Here is a 15431-nt window from a genome sequence, read left to right as displayed (position 1 = left end):
TCCATTGCATGTCTATTAACTTACATTATGCTGAAGGGAGGTTGGAGACTGGTTAATAAACATGCATCCAACACTGTTAAAGCTTCAACTAGCAGTTTTTTAATGTGTGTGAGGGCAGATAACAGTGGACTATTCCTCTCACTTTCCTCAAAGGAAAGGGAGGGCCCCAGTCTGGGTGACTGCATGATAGCAAAATCTTTTACACAAGTAGTAGTGCAGCTTTAAAAGGAGTTGTAAGTCACACTTTTTACACTAATATTCCCCCAAAAAATATGGAGAAAAAAAACATTAGATTAGATAGAGAAGTAGAAAATGTAAACATTAATACATTTCTAATTGGCAGTTGCTATCTACTCCGCTAAACTGTTTTACAGCAAGTACCTAATCTGCAGAGAAAAAAAACCTCCACACAAACATGGAAGGATAAGAATGACACTGAGAGACAAGTAGACCACGACATTAGTGTGAAAACTTTTCATACACTGTTTGTACAATGTGGTCAGCAGTGTATTGCAATGGTCAGTGTGTGGTCAAAACAGTGTAGGGAATTTATAAAGTTGTGCGTCTACGGCATTTAATAGGTCAATTTAATTTCTAACGGATAGAAAAGTAGTTAACACTTTCCAGGAATTGGCTGACAATGCCAAACACCCTCCATTTGGCTCCCTGATTACAGATATTGTTTTCTGATTAGCTGAATCTTCAAGTCTCTGCATAGCTAAGTGCATATTGTCTAAGTTTTACAAAAATAAAAATAAAGTTACACATCTAGCTTGTTGGTTTGAGATAGTCATGTAAATATATAGGTCACAGGATTACAGTTGTGAACAGAAGCCTGTGGACTCCATCCCTACATGGTTGCAATACCTTTAAGCTGGGTACACGCTACAGAAAAATACTGCAGATGCAAATTCTGTAACGATTTTACCAACTACAGAAAGTCACGATGAGCATGCAGATTTATGTGCACACAGACACGATTTACCTTCAGATCTTCACCTCTCAACCATCTGCTGAAAAAATCGTGACTCTGCACACTCTATAGAGATCAGCCTGTACCGCTGGTGGTGAGTGCATACACACTTCCACATTTGCCAGACATTATTCAATAGTTGATTGTGTTTTTAGTAAGTTTAGAAAAAAAAACAACAAACTCAAACGATACAATGTGGTTTTTTTTTGCGATAAACTATGATCGTGGGATAGTACACTTTAATGCAATATCTGCCCAAATGGTCGTTTGTGTGATCTGCACGATAATTTCATGAAATTACTGTGGTGTGTACACAGCTTATCAGCTAGTATACAGTGGTAACTGTTATGCACACTAAAATTGGGTACACATGAACATGCAGAAATTGAAATAATGAATACAACATGACCCTAGTGAAATGCCCCTAAAAATAATAAAAACAGCAGGGCAAGACCAACCTGTAGCCACTTAGATCACTGGACTGTTCATCACAGCACAGGGCATTTCAGGAGATGTGTACACTTATCTTGTGGGAGGTAAAGGGGATTTTTTTTTAAACAATTTTTTGTAACCTAGCCTCAGGAGATATACAGCAGACAATTTTTTTTTAAAAGTACACTCCTTTCCCTGTTGTCTGCACTGTTTGCACTTATTGTAAAGCTTCTGTGCTATACAATAAATGTCCCCAGTGATTGTTAAAGCTTCTGTACTATACAATAAATGTCCCCAGTTATTATGTGAGACAGGGCAAAATGTGACTGTGGCAGTCATGATGTGATCAGGGGAATGAGGACAAGTGGGAAGACACACACACAGAGTAGTGTTACAAGGTTGCTGACAAACGGAAGCAAAAATATTGTGATGTCAACCATACCTCTATACAAAACAAAGATAAGAAGTTAATTTTTTCTTTACCAAAGCCCGTAAACACTTGTCCTGGCCATATCGCCTTCCCTCAAGCAAGAGAAAATAGAGCACAATAATAAAAACAGGTAGATAGGTGCTGAGAGAACTGAAAACACATAAACCCTCAATAAATGACCCATTTTTAGTGCATACAGTAAACTAGTGGTTGTTTCTATGAATCTTTCCTTGGGGAGCGACAACTCATCATACCTGGGCTTTGTTGCTGCTGTTTGAGGAGCTGATGCTCTGGTTAGCTTGTAGTTTGGTGCTGGATTGCGAGGAGCTGGTGCAGGATTCCTGAGGGCCCATTCGACTATCGCTTGTTTGCCGACAACTCGGCTGCTTCGACGTCTTGAAAGGGGTTCCGTCTGAGTCCTGAATGCACAGACGTTTAATGACTTTCTTCTACGGGAGACACGTTGTGTGTCATGCAATGAGAGTTGACACCACTGGCTAAGCAGAGGCTCTCATACAGTATAAAACCCACAGAGGCATAGCAGGTAAATCTCTGCGTGCATATTACATAGAAATGCACTATTAGTGGATAACAGGATAACACCAGTAACTTAACTAAATCAATATTAAACAATTATTGATACCGTTATTTATTCATATTTTAAGGGATGGGAAATCTGAAAACTGGTATATAACCAACTTCAACTGACCATTCAACTATGGCTACAAAACAAGTAGCAGAGGGTAAACAAACAGGTCAGTATTGCTTGCAGATGTGTCACGATTTGCTTGAGCTAAACAAAGTGCTAAACTCACCACATCGCTGGAACTGGAAAGGGTGGAAGAGGAGGAAGACAGAGGACCAGATGAATTGGAGGAGTGTTTGCCAAGTGTTTCAGACGGTTTATTCTTGGCTTGCCCGGGGGCAGCATTCTGTCCCGATACATTGTTATTACATTTGTCCAAATGGTGAACGTCTACTATCAAGGTCACATCGTTCCCTGGAACAGGAAAAAAAAATAAAAAATGAAATGTACACACAGAGTATTGCTTGCTTTCAATAAATAACTAAAATATTATAATTGGTATATTAAACGACAAACATTTTCATGATATACAATAGTGATGTAAAAATAATTAATAACAGTCCTTTGAATGTAGTCATTAGTTCATACAAATAAAGTATAAAATCTTGTATGGCATATGTATAGACAGCAAGCATAAGTTGATCTGAAATACAATACATAAATACTAATCAATAAAAGAATAACCCTATTACGTGTAATCAGAAGAGTTTAGTCATGGTGCAAATGCTCAGGAACTGGTACGCACAGTGATGGTATGATTGAATAATCTGGGTATTGCAATAATTAGCTGGTATAAACAGCAAAGTAATTATTACCCAAGCCTATTCTGCAATCATAAACAAGTTGGTTGTGGGAGAGAAGTATTTCCAATGTGGGGAACAAAACTAAACAAAAAAAAAAAAAAAAGAAGGAGTACAACAAAAGGTAAATCTTACTGAATCCCTATTTTCTTAAAGGTGATGTTTGCCAAATAGTTATCAAAGACTAAACAAATTTTGGTAAATGGACTTAATTCTACAAGATACACACACACACACACTAAATAGAAATAAACACACATTTCTATAAGCATGTTATTTTTAGATGTGAAAGTAGTGTCTATAGGGATGAACAATCCTGCATCAGGTCTGGGTATTACGTATCAAAATGCAGACTGCCAATGAGATTCAAAGGCTGGAGAAGTCACATCCAGGAGGGTGTTCCCCTTTTTACAGAAGGTTGCACAGATTTTATATCCTGCAAAGAGACAACCTCTGAGGTGGAGGAGAGTAGACTTTTTCCTATATCTTCAATGGGACACTCTCGGCCCTTCCTAAGGAAACGCACATGTAATGCCAAAGCATAAAGTCCTCATGTCCTCTCATCTACAGGAGGCTTGAATGAGCAGAATTTTAGGAGACAAGCATAAGTTGGATTTTTAAGTGGTATCTTCACTCTTTTCACCCTATGCATTGTCAGGTGAACCCACAAAAGTAGTCAAATTCCCATTTACCGTTTCAAGCACCACAATATATTGACATGTTGGAAATGCCAGAAGTAGACTCATAGTTGCATTTAAAATATGGTTATATGTTGTTAAGTTGTACAGGAATGCAAAGATTCTTACCATTGTATACTTGTTCAGATCTATTCTGCTGTCCCCATTTTGTTGATATCCAGTCTCTGTAAGCGACCACTTCCTCAGTCACTCGAATAATACGCCCCAAGATGCTGTAAAAACATATGTATAATAAGCACCAATTTGTAAATAAGACTTTTACCAATAAGCCAGGGGTTATTGCCCATTAACAAAAATGTGAGGAACAGAAAGGTTCCCATCAGAGCACTTTTAAAGGCCTTCAGACAGAATGTAGTTCTGGTATGCTCCTAAAAAGTGATATTTGTGTGAATAGCATAATGCAAAGTAGTCAACAGGGAAGGTCATCAACAACACCGCTGCCGGTATAAAATAGGCAAGCGGGATTACTGTACAGGAAATCTTGTTACTTCTTATTCTAATAGTTCGGCTGACTAATTGTCTTACATGCTCTACGCTGGTCGTAGATTCGTTAATCTGTTGTGAATTTCTGTATTTTTGTTGTATTAAGTGTATTCACTTTGCCAATCATTCTTTTTTTGTTATTTTGACCTTGCATAAATAAAACTTTAAAAAAAAAAAAAAAAAAAAAGAAAAGTTACAAGACTAAAAAAAGAAGTTTTGAACACAGATCTATGGAAGCAATGCACTTACCTTTCACTTTCATTATTAGGATAGAACTTGGCTATTGGCGACACTGCATGGCTTAAGACAACATATGCGTAATCAAAGGCCTGTTTCACCTGCATTGCTCCGTATGAACTCCTGCCCACGTCATTACCTTGGAGAGAAAGGAAGAAACATTTAGTTCCTGCGTGGAACAGATCTGAGGTATTTAGACAAAACATACATTGCAATAACATTATGAAGTGCATTAGTCTCCTCCCTGGCGGTGTTACATTTACTTGTACTCCAGGACCTAGATGTGATAAAACACACATATTGTATAACTGTGTGCACAAACAGAAAGGAAAACACTTCAGAGGAAACGCACAATAAGCTTTGATACACCTACCCGGCTGCAATGGATCCTCTATGTACAACATGGATGGCCTGTAACCGTCTAGCATGCTTTTTTGTACCTCATCCTTCGCTACATAGGACCCACCATCTTTTATGCGGATTCCAGTTTTTAAATAGTTAAAATGCCTCCCATATAGCTCGAAAAACTCTATCAGCAAAACACCATAGTTGGCGTCCGGCCTGCAGGCATCTTCTCGCGGATGCAACTAAAAGAAAGGAATATAAAATACTTGGTTACAGCTAAAAGCTAGATCTTCAAATTTATGAACTTATTTAAGGGTAGTTTTAGCAGACCAGCAAGTTTAAAGCTGCAGATCCAGAGGCTGACAAACACCAGGAGATAGCCATACTGTAGCATTTACATATCTTACCTGTAGAAAACTGACAGCCATTAAAAAGAGACTATAGGAGCCGATTCCCCCAGTAAACACTTCATTAAGGTCTCTCTGTAACAGGAACTGTTTTAAAACCAGCACCAAGAACGGAAGGACTGGATACTTCTGAAATACACCAAAAGGTAGGCAAACGCTGAAAACAATACATTTAATATTTAGCAACAATCTATTTAATCCACATTTAGGGCTAGATTTACTAAGCTGCGGGTTTGAAAAAGTGGGGATGTTGCCTATAGCAACCAATCAGATTCTAGCTGTCATTTTGTAGAGGGTACTAAATAAATGAAAGCTAGAATCTGATTGGTTGCTATAGGCAACATCCCCACTTTTTCAAACTCGCAGCCTAGTAAATCTAGCCCTTAGGGTTTGTAGGGAATAAAGCACCAAACAGGTCTGGGACATATGTATGTATCCAGGGTGACTTTTTCTCTGACTTATTTTTATTTATAGTACGAGAACCATCATTTTTTTTTACCCCTCCCAACCATGCCTGTTTTTTTCTTTTCAGTGCCAAGGGCTCTTTTATTTTCATGGGGACTGTCCAACTGAAGATAACAATGTACAACATTGTGAAATGGTAACACTCTCACAACAGTCCAACCTGCATATAGAGGATCATGTACACAACTTGTAGTTCTACAGGCACCACAGGGACTCCTTCCACATATCACAATGCAGGAAGAACACAGGCTCCATGAAAGCAGAGAGGTACCAGCACAACAGTGAGGGGCAGTATAGTTAAGACAAAACGGTTTGTCTATGCACTACATGGTATTGAGTTTTCCTCAATGTGAAAAATGCCAATCACCACAATGCAGATTTTAATGACACATACTCGGGTAGTAGTACATGCACAAGTGGTGTGTTGCCTTGCATTGACCGAAGATACAAGCAGTGAACACACCTCAGAATAACGATCAATAAATCCCTATGAGGACTCGCACTTGGAGTCATACTGTGAATACTGAGGCACCACAGGAAAAGGACACAAGTGCTGATGCATCTTTTAGATCCTTTTTGATTTATTGGCCCTTCATATGATCCGACGTTTAAATCAATTTTCTGGGAGTTAGGGTGTACTTCTTCATACATGGCTGTATTAAGAGTTGAATAATTTTGTTACGAGTCATTTTCCATATTGGATTAAATTTTAGGACTCTGCGAGAACTAGATAGATGTTAATTATGTCCAGAGATGTAAAAACGGATTCAAAAGAGGATGTATAAATGACTAGCATTACATGAATTAGACCCTAAATTCCAATCCATGGAGTAAAGTCCCACTTTAAAATGTAATATTTAGTGAGCAATTAAGTAACTCTTTTAAAGACAATGAAACAAATCTCTAAAAAGTAGCAGATTAAAAATGTGAGTGAATTTTTTTGTTCACTTTAGGGAAGGTTACCCACTAGCATTTGAACAATGACAGTTTATGCGAAGTGTGAATGCATCTGACATGCAGTGGTGAACGAGAGCTTGTACTTCCATTTAAGTATGTCAATGGCCAATACTCCACTGACCTCACTGCGTTCAAACAGACAGCACCTGAAAAACTGTACCACAAAGCTTCTACCCACAAGTAAACACGCAAGTGGTTATGATGGCATTGGAAAAAAAGGGTTCCAATTTCACCCGAGTTGTACTGGCTTTAAAAACTGCCAATGGGTACGAGGCTTTAAGTAAAATTATAGATTGCATCTCAATAGAACACTTGTGCCCTCAATGCATGGAAACCAGCTCAACATGATTTTACCAACACTGAAAAATGCTAACAAGTTGGTGACCTGTACATTCTTCATGGCTTTTATGTCAGCACAATGTACTTTGGTTTCTATGGATTGCTCTTTCAGTACCTATTTTTAGCAAAATGCATAATCTTCAAGAGTTTGCTAACCTTGATAAAATCCCTGATGAGCTGAGCTGCTTTCACCCCATTCTGCACGTTAAAACTTATGTCCACTTTGACTTCGGTATAAGAATCCGTTAGCTTAATGATCGGTACCTAAAAGAAAAAGTAAAAAAAGACACATATCAGCTTGGATAGAATATTCCAATCTTATGAGCCAGCAATTTTGTAGTATAAAATTATGCACCATACCCATAAAATACCAGGATGTGTGACCTATACCCATGTTAAAAACATGCTTGTGCCCATACCTCTATCTTTATGTCCCCTACACCATAGCTTTCCATGGTATGTGGAATAAAACTTTGACCTCCATCACTGCAGGAGCCAGGGATGAATCACAATTGGTTCTTAGGGTTTATACCTTCTATGCAAAGCATTCTACAAAACCCTTCTCATACAATGGCAGCTCCACACAGAAACCAGCTAGGACATCTCCTGGACTTCCAGCAATAATGTGACTGATCACTGTAACATAGAATGTCATGGTACAAACGCTGGGAACTAGATCGAATGGTTCCAAACTGATGTAATAAGAAGGAAGAACATACAAACCCTCTGAAACTTTAATGTCTCCTAATATGTTTTGCTACACAAGATAATATGTTTACATCATTTACCATAATAGTAATCAATCATTCAGTAAGCTGCATATTTCGACTTGATACAGCAATAATAATGTAAAGAAGATATACGAGGTAATGCACTGCCTCCTGTAGATTACATAGATATTTAAGGTCATGATGGCTGTAGACCAAGTGTATTATACAAGCTACAGAAATCCAAGGTGACTTCTTACCTTCAAAATTTAAAAAAAGTAGAATGCGCACAATTCCAGAGACTATACAAGTTTTCCTAATGAACACTGAAGTGATGATATCAGCACACACTATTTAGACAGATTATATTTATAAGGGGTTTATACATATAGAAGTTTGTAATACAAGTTAATAAGCGTTAAGGTTTGAAGCAAGAGGACATAGTCGGAGACGGGATATAAGTTTAGATTTGAAGTGTGATGGTAAAAGGAGGTGGTAAGGGATGGGACTTTACATTTCATTATCATTTATTTATATAGCGCCACCAATTCGGCAGCGCTGTGGAGAGAATATTTGTTACTCACATCAGTCCCTGTCCCAATGGAGCATACAGTCTAAATTCCCTAACACACACAGACAGCCACACAGACTAGGGTCAATTTAATAGCAGCCAATTAACTTACTAGTACGTTTTTGGAGTGTGGAAGGAAGCTGAAGAACCCAGAGGAAACCCATGCAAACATGGGGAGAACATACTCCACACAGATAAGGCAACCCCAGTGCTATGAGGCACTAAGTCACTGTGCTGTCCCCACATTTAAGGAATAGTCACAAAGGATGCTTTTTGGAATGAGTTAACAGAGCTAGAGAATAATACAGTGAGCAGGCAAAACCAGAAACACGGAGAGGGGGGGGAGGAGGGGAAAGAGATATCATGTGAAGGTGCAGCTGACTGTAGTGTTTTGAACTGGAGATTGATAACTTTTTAAAAGCATATAAAATTTAGTGTATGCACAAAGATAGCAATAAGAGATAATCCTTACTGCACAACTGAGAATGGGATGGAATGGAAACAGATGAGTAGCAGGTAAGTCAGTTAGAAGTCTAAAGATTATATCAGGGAAACGTACAAATTGTAGCAGCGGCTTTGTAAAGACCGATGTATTTTATCAATGTATGGAAGGAAACAGAGGCAGTGTAAGAGACAAAGCGGATATGAAGAAAAAAAAATAAAGATAATTAGATGTATGTTACAGCAACATGTCAAACTAACTAGAGATCTGTCAGAGCAACAAAATTCTGAATATCATGTATTGGGCCAAGTGTACACTTAGATTTTAAAAGGGTAATAGATAATTATTGATTTCCGTTTTCTGTTATCCGACTCTGGAGTGATTTTGGCTACAGATGTGGAGGCTATTGTTTTTACATAAATATAATAACTGAAACCAAGCGATCTGTTAAAGTCCCCTGGAGCAATGTGTCCACCACAACAGTTCATCTTTTAATGATTTCCATCTGTGGGTAAAAATTACATAACAAGACAAATCCTTTAACTCCCTGTCCACGATTAAAGAAATCATCATCACTTCACATGCTGGGGGTACCTAAGGACTGGAGTTGATAAAACAATGGGGCAGATTCAATTGTCCGCGATGTTCCTAAGTACATCGCAGAAACACCCAGTTTGGATCCTAGGGTCACCAATATACATAAAGGGAAAGACAATGTTAGCCCCAGAACGACATAAAGAACACACCAATACATATAAACCACCTTATTGCCAAGTCCCATGAAAAAGAGGATTTATGTACTTACGTTAAATCCGTTTCTCTGATTCCGTCTGGGGGACACTGCTTACCATGGGGTTGTGGAGGGGAGCTTGGGAGTTGGCACCTAACTAGTTAACTTTAGTACTGCTGGCAAACCCCTCCCCTCTACAAACCTCCTGCCTCTTCCTGTCCAGTTAGTTTTAACAAGCCCAAGATAAAAAAGGGCAGTCACACAAGAACACACAGAAGAAAAACAGAAGGGAGGGATCGCAGTGTCCCCCAGACGGAATCAGAGAAACGGATTTAACGTAAGTACATAAATCCTCTTTTCTCCTTCATCCGGTCTGGGGGACACTGCTTACCATGGGGACGTTCTAAAGCAGCCCCCTAAGGGTGGGACTACTCTGAAAGCCCTGCTCGTAAAGCACTACGAGCAAAATTTGCATCCGCAGAGGCAAATATATTAAACTGGTAAAATTTGGTAAAGGTGTGGACAGAGGACCAGGTGGCTGCCCTGCAAAGCTGGTCCGCAGAAGCTCCATTTCTTGCTGCCCACGAGGCCCCCACCGATCTGGTGGAATGGGCCGTAAGTCTCTCCGGCACAGCACGGCTAGCATTAATATAAGCTTGCCTGATGGTAGACGTAATCCATCTGGCGATGGATTGTTTTGAGGCTGGCCAGCCTCTCTTATTAGCGTCATAAAGAACAAACAGTGAGTCAGTCCGTCTAATCTGGGAAGTTCTTTTAACATAAATGCGGAGAGCTCTAACCACATCCAACTTTTTCATCGATTGCTGATCCGTATGAGAAGTGGATGAGAAAACCGGAACAATTATTTCCTGGTTTAGATGAAAAGCCGAAACTACCTTTGGCACAAAGGAAGGAAGGGTTCTTAACACCGCTCTGTCCTCGTGGAACACCAAATAAGGTTCCCGACAGGACAGGGCTCCTAATTCAGAAACTCTGCGAGCAGAGGCAATAGCCAGAAGAAAAAGGACCTTCCAGGTCAAACACTTCAAATCCGCCTTGTTCAAAGGCTCGAAGGGGGGTCCCTTGAGCATGTCTAGAACCAGATTGAGATCCCATGGAGCTGTAGGAGGGACATAAGGAGGCTGTATATGGAGAACTCCTTGGAAAAAAGTCCTAATGTCTGGTAAGTCAGCCAACTTCGTATGGAAAAATATCGAAAGGGCTGAAACCTGAACCTTTAAGGAGCCTAATCTAAGGCCTGCTTCTAAGCCATGCTGAAGGAAAGCTAACAAGCGAGGGAGGCGAAAGGAGGACGAGTGGTATGTCCTACTTTCACACCATCTAATATATGCCTTCCAAATCTGGTGATAGATGCGAGATGACACTGGTTTCCTAGCTCGCATCAACGTTTGAATTACACTGGAAGAAACCCTCTAGCCCTCCAAAGGCTGGCTTCAACAGCCATGCCGTTAAATTGAGCTGATGTAAATTCTGGTGATGGAATGGACCTTGAAGAAGAAGGTCGCGACGATACGGAAGGTGGAATCCCGGACCTTCCGCCATAGATATTATTTCTGCGAACCACACACGCCGTGGCCAGAAGGGGGCTACCAGAATTACTGGTAGGGAACCCTGTCGAACTCGTCTGAGGACGCGAGGAAGCATGGGGATCGGAGGAAACATATCCCATCCTGAATTCCCATGACATCGTCAGGACGTCCACTGCCGCCGCTAGGGGATCGATCTCTTACCCTTGCGCAGAACCTGTGGACCTTTTTGTTGTGTCTGGAAGCCATGAGGTCTATGTCTGGAAGACCCCACCTGTGAACCAGAGATTGGAAGACTTCCGGGTGAAGTGACCACTCCCCCGGCATCATCTGGTTTCGACTTAGATAGTCCGCCTCCCAGTTTTCTATTCCTGGAATGAAAACTGCTGATATTGCCGGAACATATAGCTCTGCCCAAACCAATATTTGGGCTGCGATATCCATCGCCGCTGCGCTCCTGGTTCCTCCTTGTCTGTTGACATATGCCACGGCCGTGGCATTGTCGGACTGGATACGGACTGGGTGGCCCTGAAGAAGGGATTGTGCTCCCTGAAGGGCTAGAAGAATGGCCTTCAATTCCAATACATTTATTGGGAGAGCCGACTCCTGAACCGACCAACATCCCTGGAGCCGGAGGTGCAGGACCACCGCCCCCCAACCTTTGAGGCTGGCGTCCGTCGCGGCTATGATCCACGACCAAGGTGCGAAGGATCTGCCCACATTCAAGTGATCCTGGCACATCCACCACTGAAGAGATGTTCTCGTCCTCTTGGATAGAGAAATCTTTTGAAGATCTAGGCGTAGGTGTGAACCTGACCACTTCGACAATAGGTCCCACTGGAAACATCGAGAATGAGCTCGACCGAAGGGAATGGTCTCGAAGGAGGCCACCATCTTTCCCAGTAGCCTCATGCACAAGAGCATTGAGGGTCTGGGAGGTTACCTTCTGAATAGAGGTGATCTTCTCTACTGGGAGAAATATCCTTTGTTTGCTGGTGTCCATGATGAGTCCCAGGAACACCATGCGCTGACACGGAACCAACTGGGATTTCCTTAAATTTATCAGCCATCCGTGGCCCTCGAGAACCGCCTGGGTGAGGTGATAGCTTAGGTAACTCTCTGAGGAAGCCTTGATTAGCAGGTCGTCCAAATAAGGAACGACCTGAACACCCTGCAGGTGAAGACATGCTGCCATCACTGACATAATCTTTGTGAAGACCATTGGCGCTGTTGATAGGCCAAAGGGGAGGGCCCGAAACTGATCCCACCGAAAACCTGAGAAGGGACTGATGGTGGATCCAAATGGGAATATGGAGATACGCGTCCTTTATATCTATGGACGCTATGAACTGATCTTTCTCTAGGCCGTTTATCACTGACCTTAGAGATTCCATCCGAAACTTGTGCACCCTTAAGTGAACATTGAGGCCCTTTAGATTTAAGATAGGGCGAAAGGAGCCGTCCGGCTTCGGGACTAGGAATAGGTTGGAATAAAACCCTGTGCCTATCTGGCAATCTGGAACCTTGGCGATGACCCTCTGAGCTAGAAGAGAAGCTACACAATCCTGTATAGCCTGTCTTTTTACTGGATTTCGGGAAAGAGGGGCCTGGAAGTAACGGCGTGGAGCCGGGCCTGAAAGGTCTATTTTGTACCCCTCTGAAATAATTCCCCAAATCCAAGGATCTTGGGAAGACACTGCCCACTGTTCGTAAAACAGAGACAGACGTCCCCCCACAGACACCCCCTGCAATACAGGGTGGTCGTCAGGACGCAGGCTTCTCCTGAGATTTAAGGGCCTGGCGTTTGGATGCAAACTAGGACCTCCCTCTGGTAGAGGAGCCTCTGGAATTGGATTGCCTGCCTCTAAAGGGCTGTCCCCTATGGGGAGAGGCCCCACGAAAGGGCTGACGAAAGGAGCTACCTCTCGGGACGCGGCTCCTGCTAGCATAGACTGGCAAGGACGTGCTCTTGCCCCCCGTGGCCTGGGAAATAAGGGTATCTAATTACGGGCCGAACAAACCTGCAGCCGAGAAGGGGATAATTTCAACGGACCTTTTCGATTCCGCATCACCTTCCCAGGATTTCAGCCAAAGTGTCCTTCTTGCTGAAATGGAGGCCGCCTGAATGGAAGAGGAGACTGCCGCTGAGTTCTGGGCTGCTTCATAAATATACCCCGAAGCCTCCTTTAGGTGTAAGGCTAGGGGAAGAAATTCGGAGTCCTGTAAGTCCTCAGCTAGCTGGTCTGCCCGCCCATGCCTCCATGGCTCTAGCCACCCAGGCCGAGGCAAATGTGGGTCTAAAGGCAGAACCCGCAGCCGCAAATATGGATTTGAGCTGTGATTCAACCTTGCGGTCATTGGCGTCCGGCAGGGACGCTGAACCCGGGGCTGGGAGTAAAGTATGTTTTGCTAAGCGAGCAATGGGAATGTCCACCTTGGGAATACTTTCCCAGCGAGCCACTTCTTCTTCCTGTAAGGGATACAGGGAAGAGAACCTCTTGGGGATAGAAAATCTTTTATCAGAGTGTTTCCATGCCCCTTCAGCAATATCTCTAAGTTCTGTGGAAGGGGGAAAACGGCTGGCCTTTCTCTTGGCCTTTTTAAAGAGACTTCTGTCTCTGTGGGTTACATCTTCCGGGTTCCGGGAGATCCAACGCCTGTCTTACCGCTAAAACCAAATTGTTTACAAATTGGCCCTTAGACACTTCTCCCTGCTCAGAGGAATGACCTTGGTCAGTGTCCGAATAAATTTCCCCTTCTTCTTCAGACTCCTCCTCAGAATCTGAGAGGGTCAATAGGGGATTAACATATCTAGGCCTCTTTCTTTTAGCAGGCGGGGTACTAGAGGGGTCAAGTAGCTGATTAAGCTTATTCAGCCCTCTGATAAAAGCTGTAGACCATGCCGGTTCTGTAGCAACCAGGGCTGGGTCAGTCTGTAATGAGGATGGTCCCGGCAAACTCAAAGCACTAGAACCTGAGGAAGCCGGGGGGTCTGACTGTAAACTTGCATTACTAGCCACAGAAGTTGCCACAGTAGTCAGCAACTGGTTAGACTGAAGGACCATTTGAGCTAAAGAGCTAACCGACTGTGTAAGGGAGGTAACCCAGGCCGGTTCCACCGACGGTGGGACTGAAACCTGCGGTATCTGTGCAGTGGAAGCCTCTGCTTCGCATGTCGTGCAGAGCGCCAACGGGTCCCTCTGAGCACTAGGTAATTTAACATTACATTTTGAACATGTGAAATATTTTGGCATAGGGCCCTTTCCCTTATCTGTCATTTATAAAGGAAGGCACACCAAGCACACAGAGTAATAAAAAATCTAGCTGAATATACAGATAGATAGTTAATATAGAGAGAGGAAATAAGCAATGAAAAACAGAGCAATACCAAGTAAACAACTGATATATTCTAAAAGTTGTACTTGAAATAGTAAACACCATAAATATTAATGGCTAGTAGGAGGCTATAATAGTAAACCTGCTAGCCCAGTATAACCACATCAGATATGTGTGTAAATAAAGGTGATACTTAGCCAAAGGCCACCCTGGGGAGCAGATCTGACAGCAGTCTATGCTTTCTCCTCAGCTCTGTTCCTTTTCCCGGGCTTGTGCTGGCGCCAAAAGACCTGGGAAGGACCATCTCTCTCTCTGAAGGAAGGGGGGAACTCTATGTATTAGCTCCCCCTTCCTGTAGTTCTTTTTCCCATGTCTTCTTCTTCTTCTTCAAAAGAACTATCATAATAGTGGCAGAGTGGTGGAGACCTCTAGAACAGAGGTCTCCGCAGCGGAAGGTATCCGACGCCCCCCTCCTATGACTGAGGGGGGAATCTTGGTTTAGCCCCTTCTCCTCTGCGCTTCTGCCGAAATCCAAGATGGCCGCCGCCATCTTCATTACCCGATAACCAGCGCTTTATGCCTGTAATGGCAGCGCCGGTTATCAGGGAGGCTATGGGAGTGCAGCGGTCCATGAGACCGCTTGTCACTCCCTTCAATCAGGCACCTTGTCTTCAGCCCCTGTCAGTGAGAACCGCTGGCTCTCAGCTGACAGGGGAATGCCTGCGCTGCCAAGCTGTGAGTGTGTTCTCTATATTAGAACACACTCCAGCACTGCCACCTAAAAAAGTAAAAAAGTAAAAAAGTAAAGGAAAAAAATAAATTTTTAAACATTAAACTAAGCAGTAAAAAATAAGGCTGCCCAACTCCAGGGCACCTAAAAAAAACTGGACAGGAAGAGGCAGGGGGTTTGTAGAGGGGAGGGGTTTGCCAGCAGTACTAAATTAAC

General features: G+C 42.5%; 1 protein-coding gene across 3 annotated transcripts in view; it reads right to left on the bottom strand.

Moving 5' to 3' along the window:
- TENT4B (terminal nucleotidyltransferase 4B) overlaps positions 1 to 15431 on the bottom strand; it is a 44286-nt gene that overhangs the window by 8044 nt on the left and 20811 nt on the right. Inside the window, exons 5-11 of one of the 3 annotated variants that reach the window (XM_075188849.1) lie at positions 7309 to 7416; positions 5392 to 5520; positions 5013 to 5226; positions 4652 to 4778; positions 4028 to 4131; positions 2651 to 2835; positions 2090 to 2284 (exon numbers count right to left, since the gene is read on the bottom strand). In XM_075188849.1, coding sequence (XP_075044950.1) covers positions 2090 to 2284; positions 2651 to 2835; positions 4028 to 4131; positions 4652 to 4778; positions 5013 to 5226; positions 5392 to 5520; positions 7309 to 7416 — 1062 coding nt within the window. The remainder of the gene's footprint in view (positions 1 to 2089; positions 2285 to 2650; positions 2836 to 4027; positions 4132 to 4651; positions 4779 to 5012; positions 5227 to 5391; positions 5521 to 7308; positions 7417 to 15431) is intronic. The other 2 variants (XM_075188850.1, XM_075188851.1) reach the window with 2 other exon arrangements.

This window comes from Mixophyes fleayi, chromosome 10 (assembly GCF_038048845.1).
Source record: "Mixophyes fleayi isolate aMixFle1 chromosome 10, aMixFle1.hap1, whole genome shotgun sequence".
In the NCBI taxonomy this organism is placed as follows: domain Eukaryota; kingdom Metazoa; phylum Chordata; class Amphibia; order Anura; family Limnodynastidae; genus Mixophyes; species Mixophyes fleayi.
The sequence above is the reverse complement of the archived record's forward strand: the minus strand, read 5'-3'. Positions and strand labels throughout refer to the sequence as shown.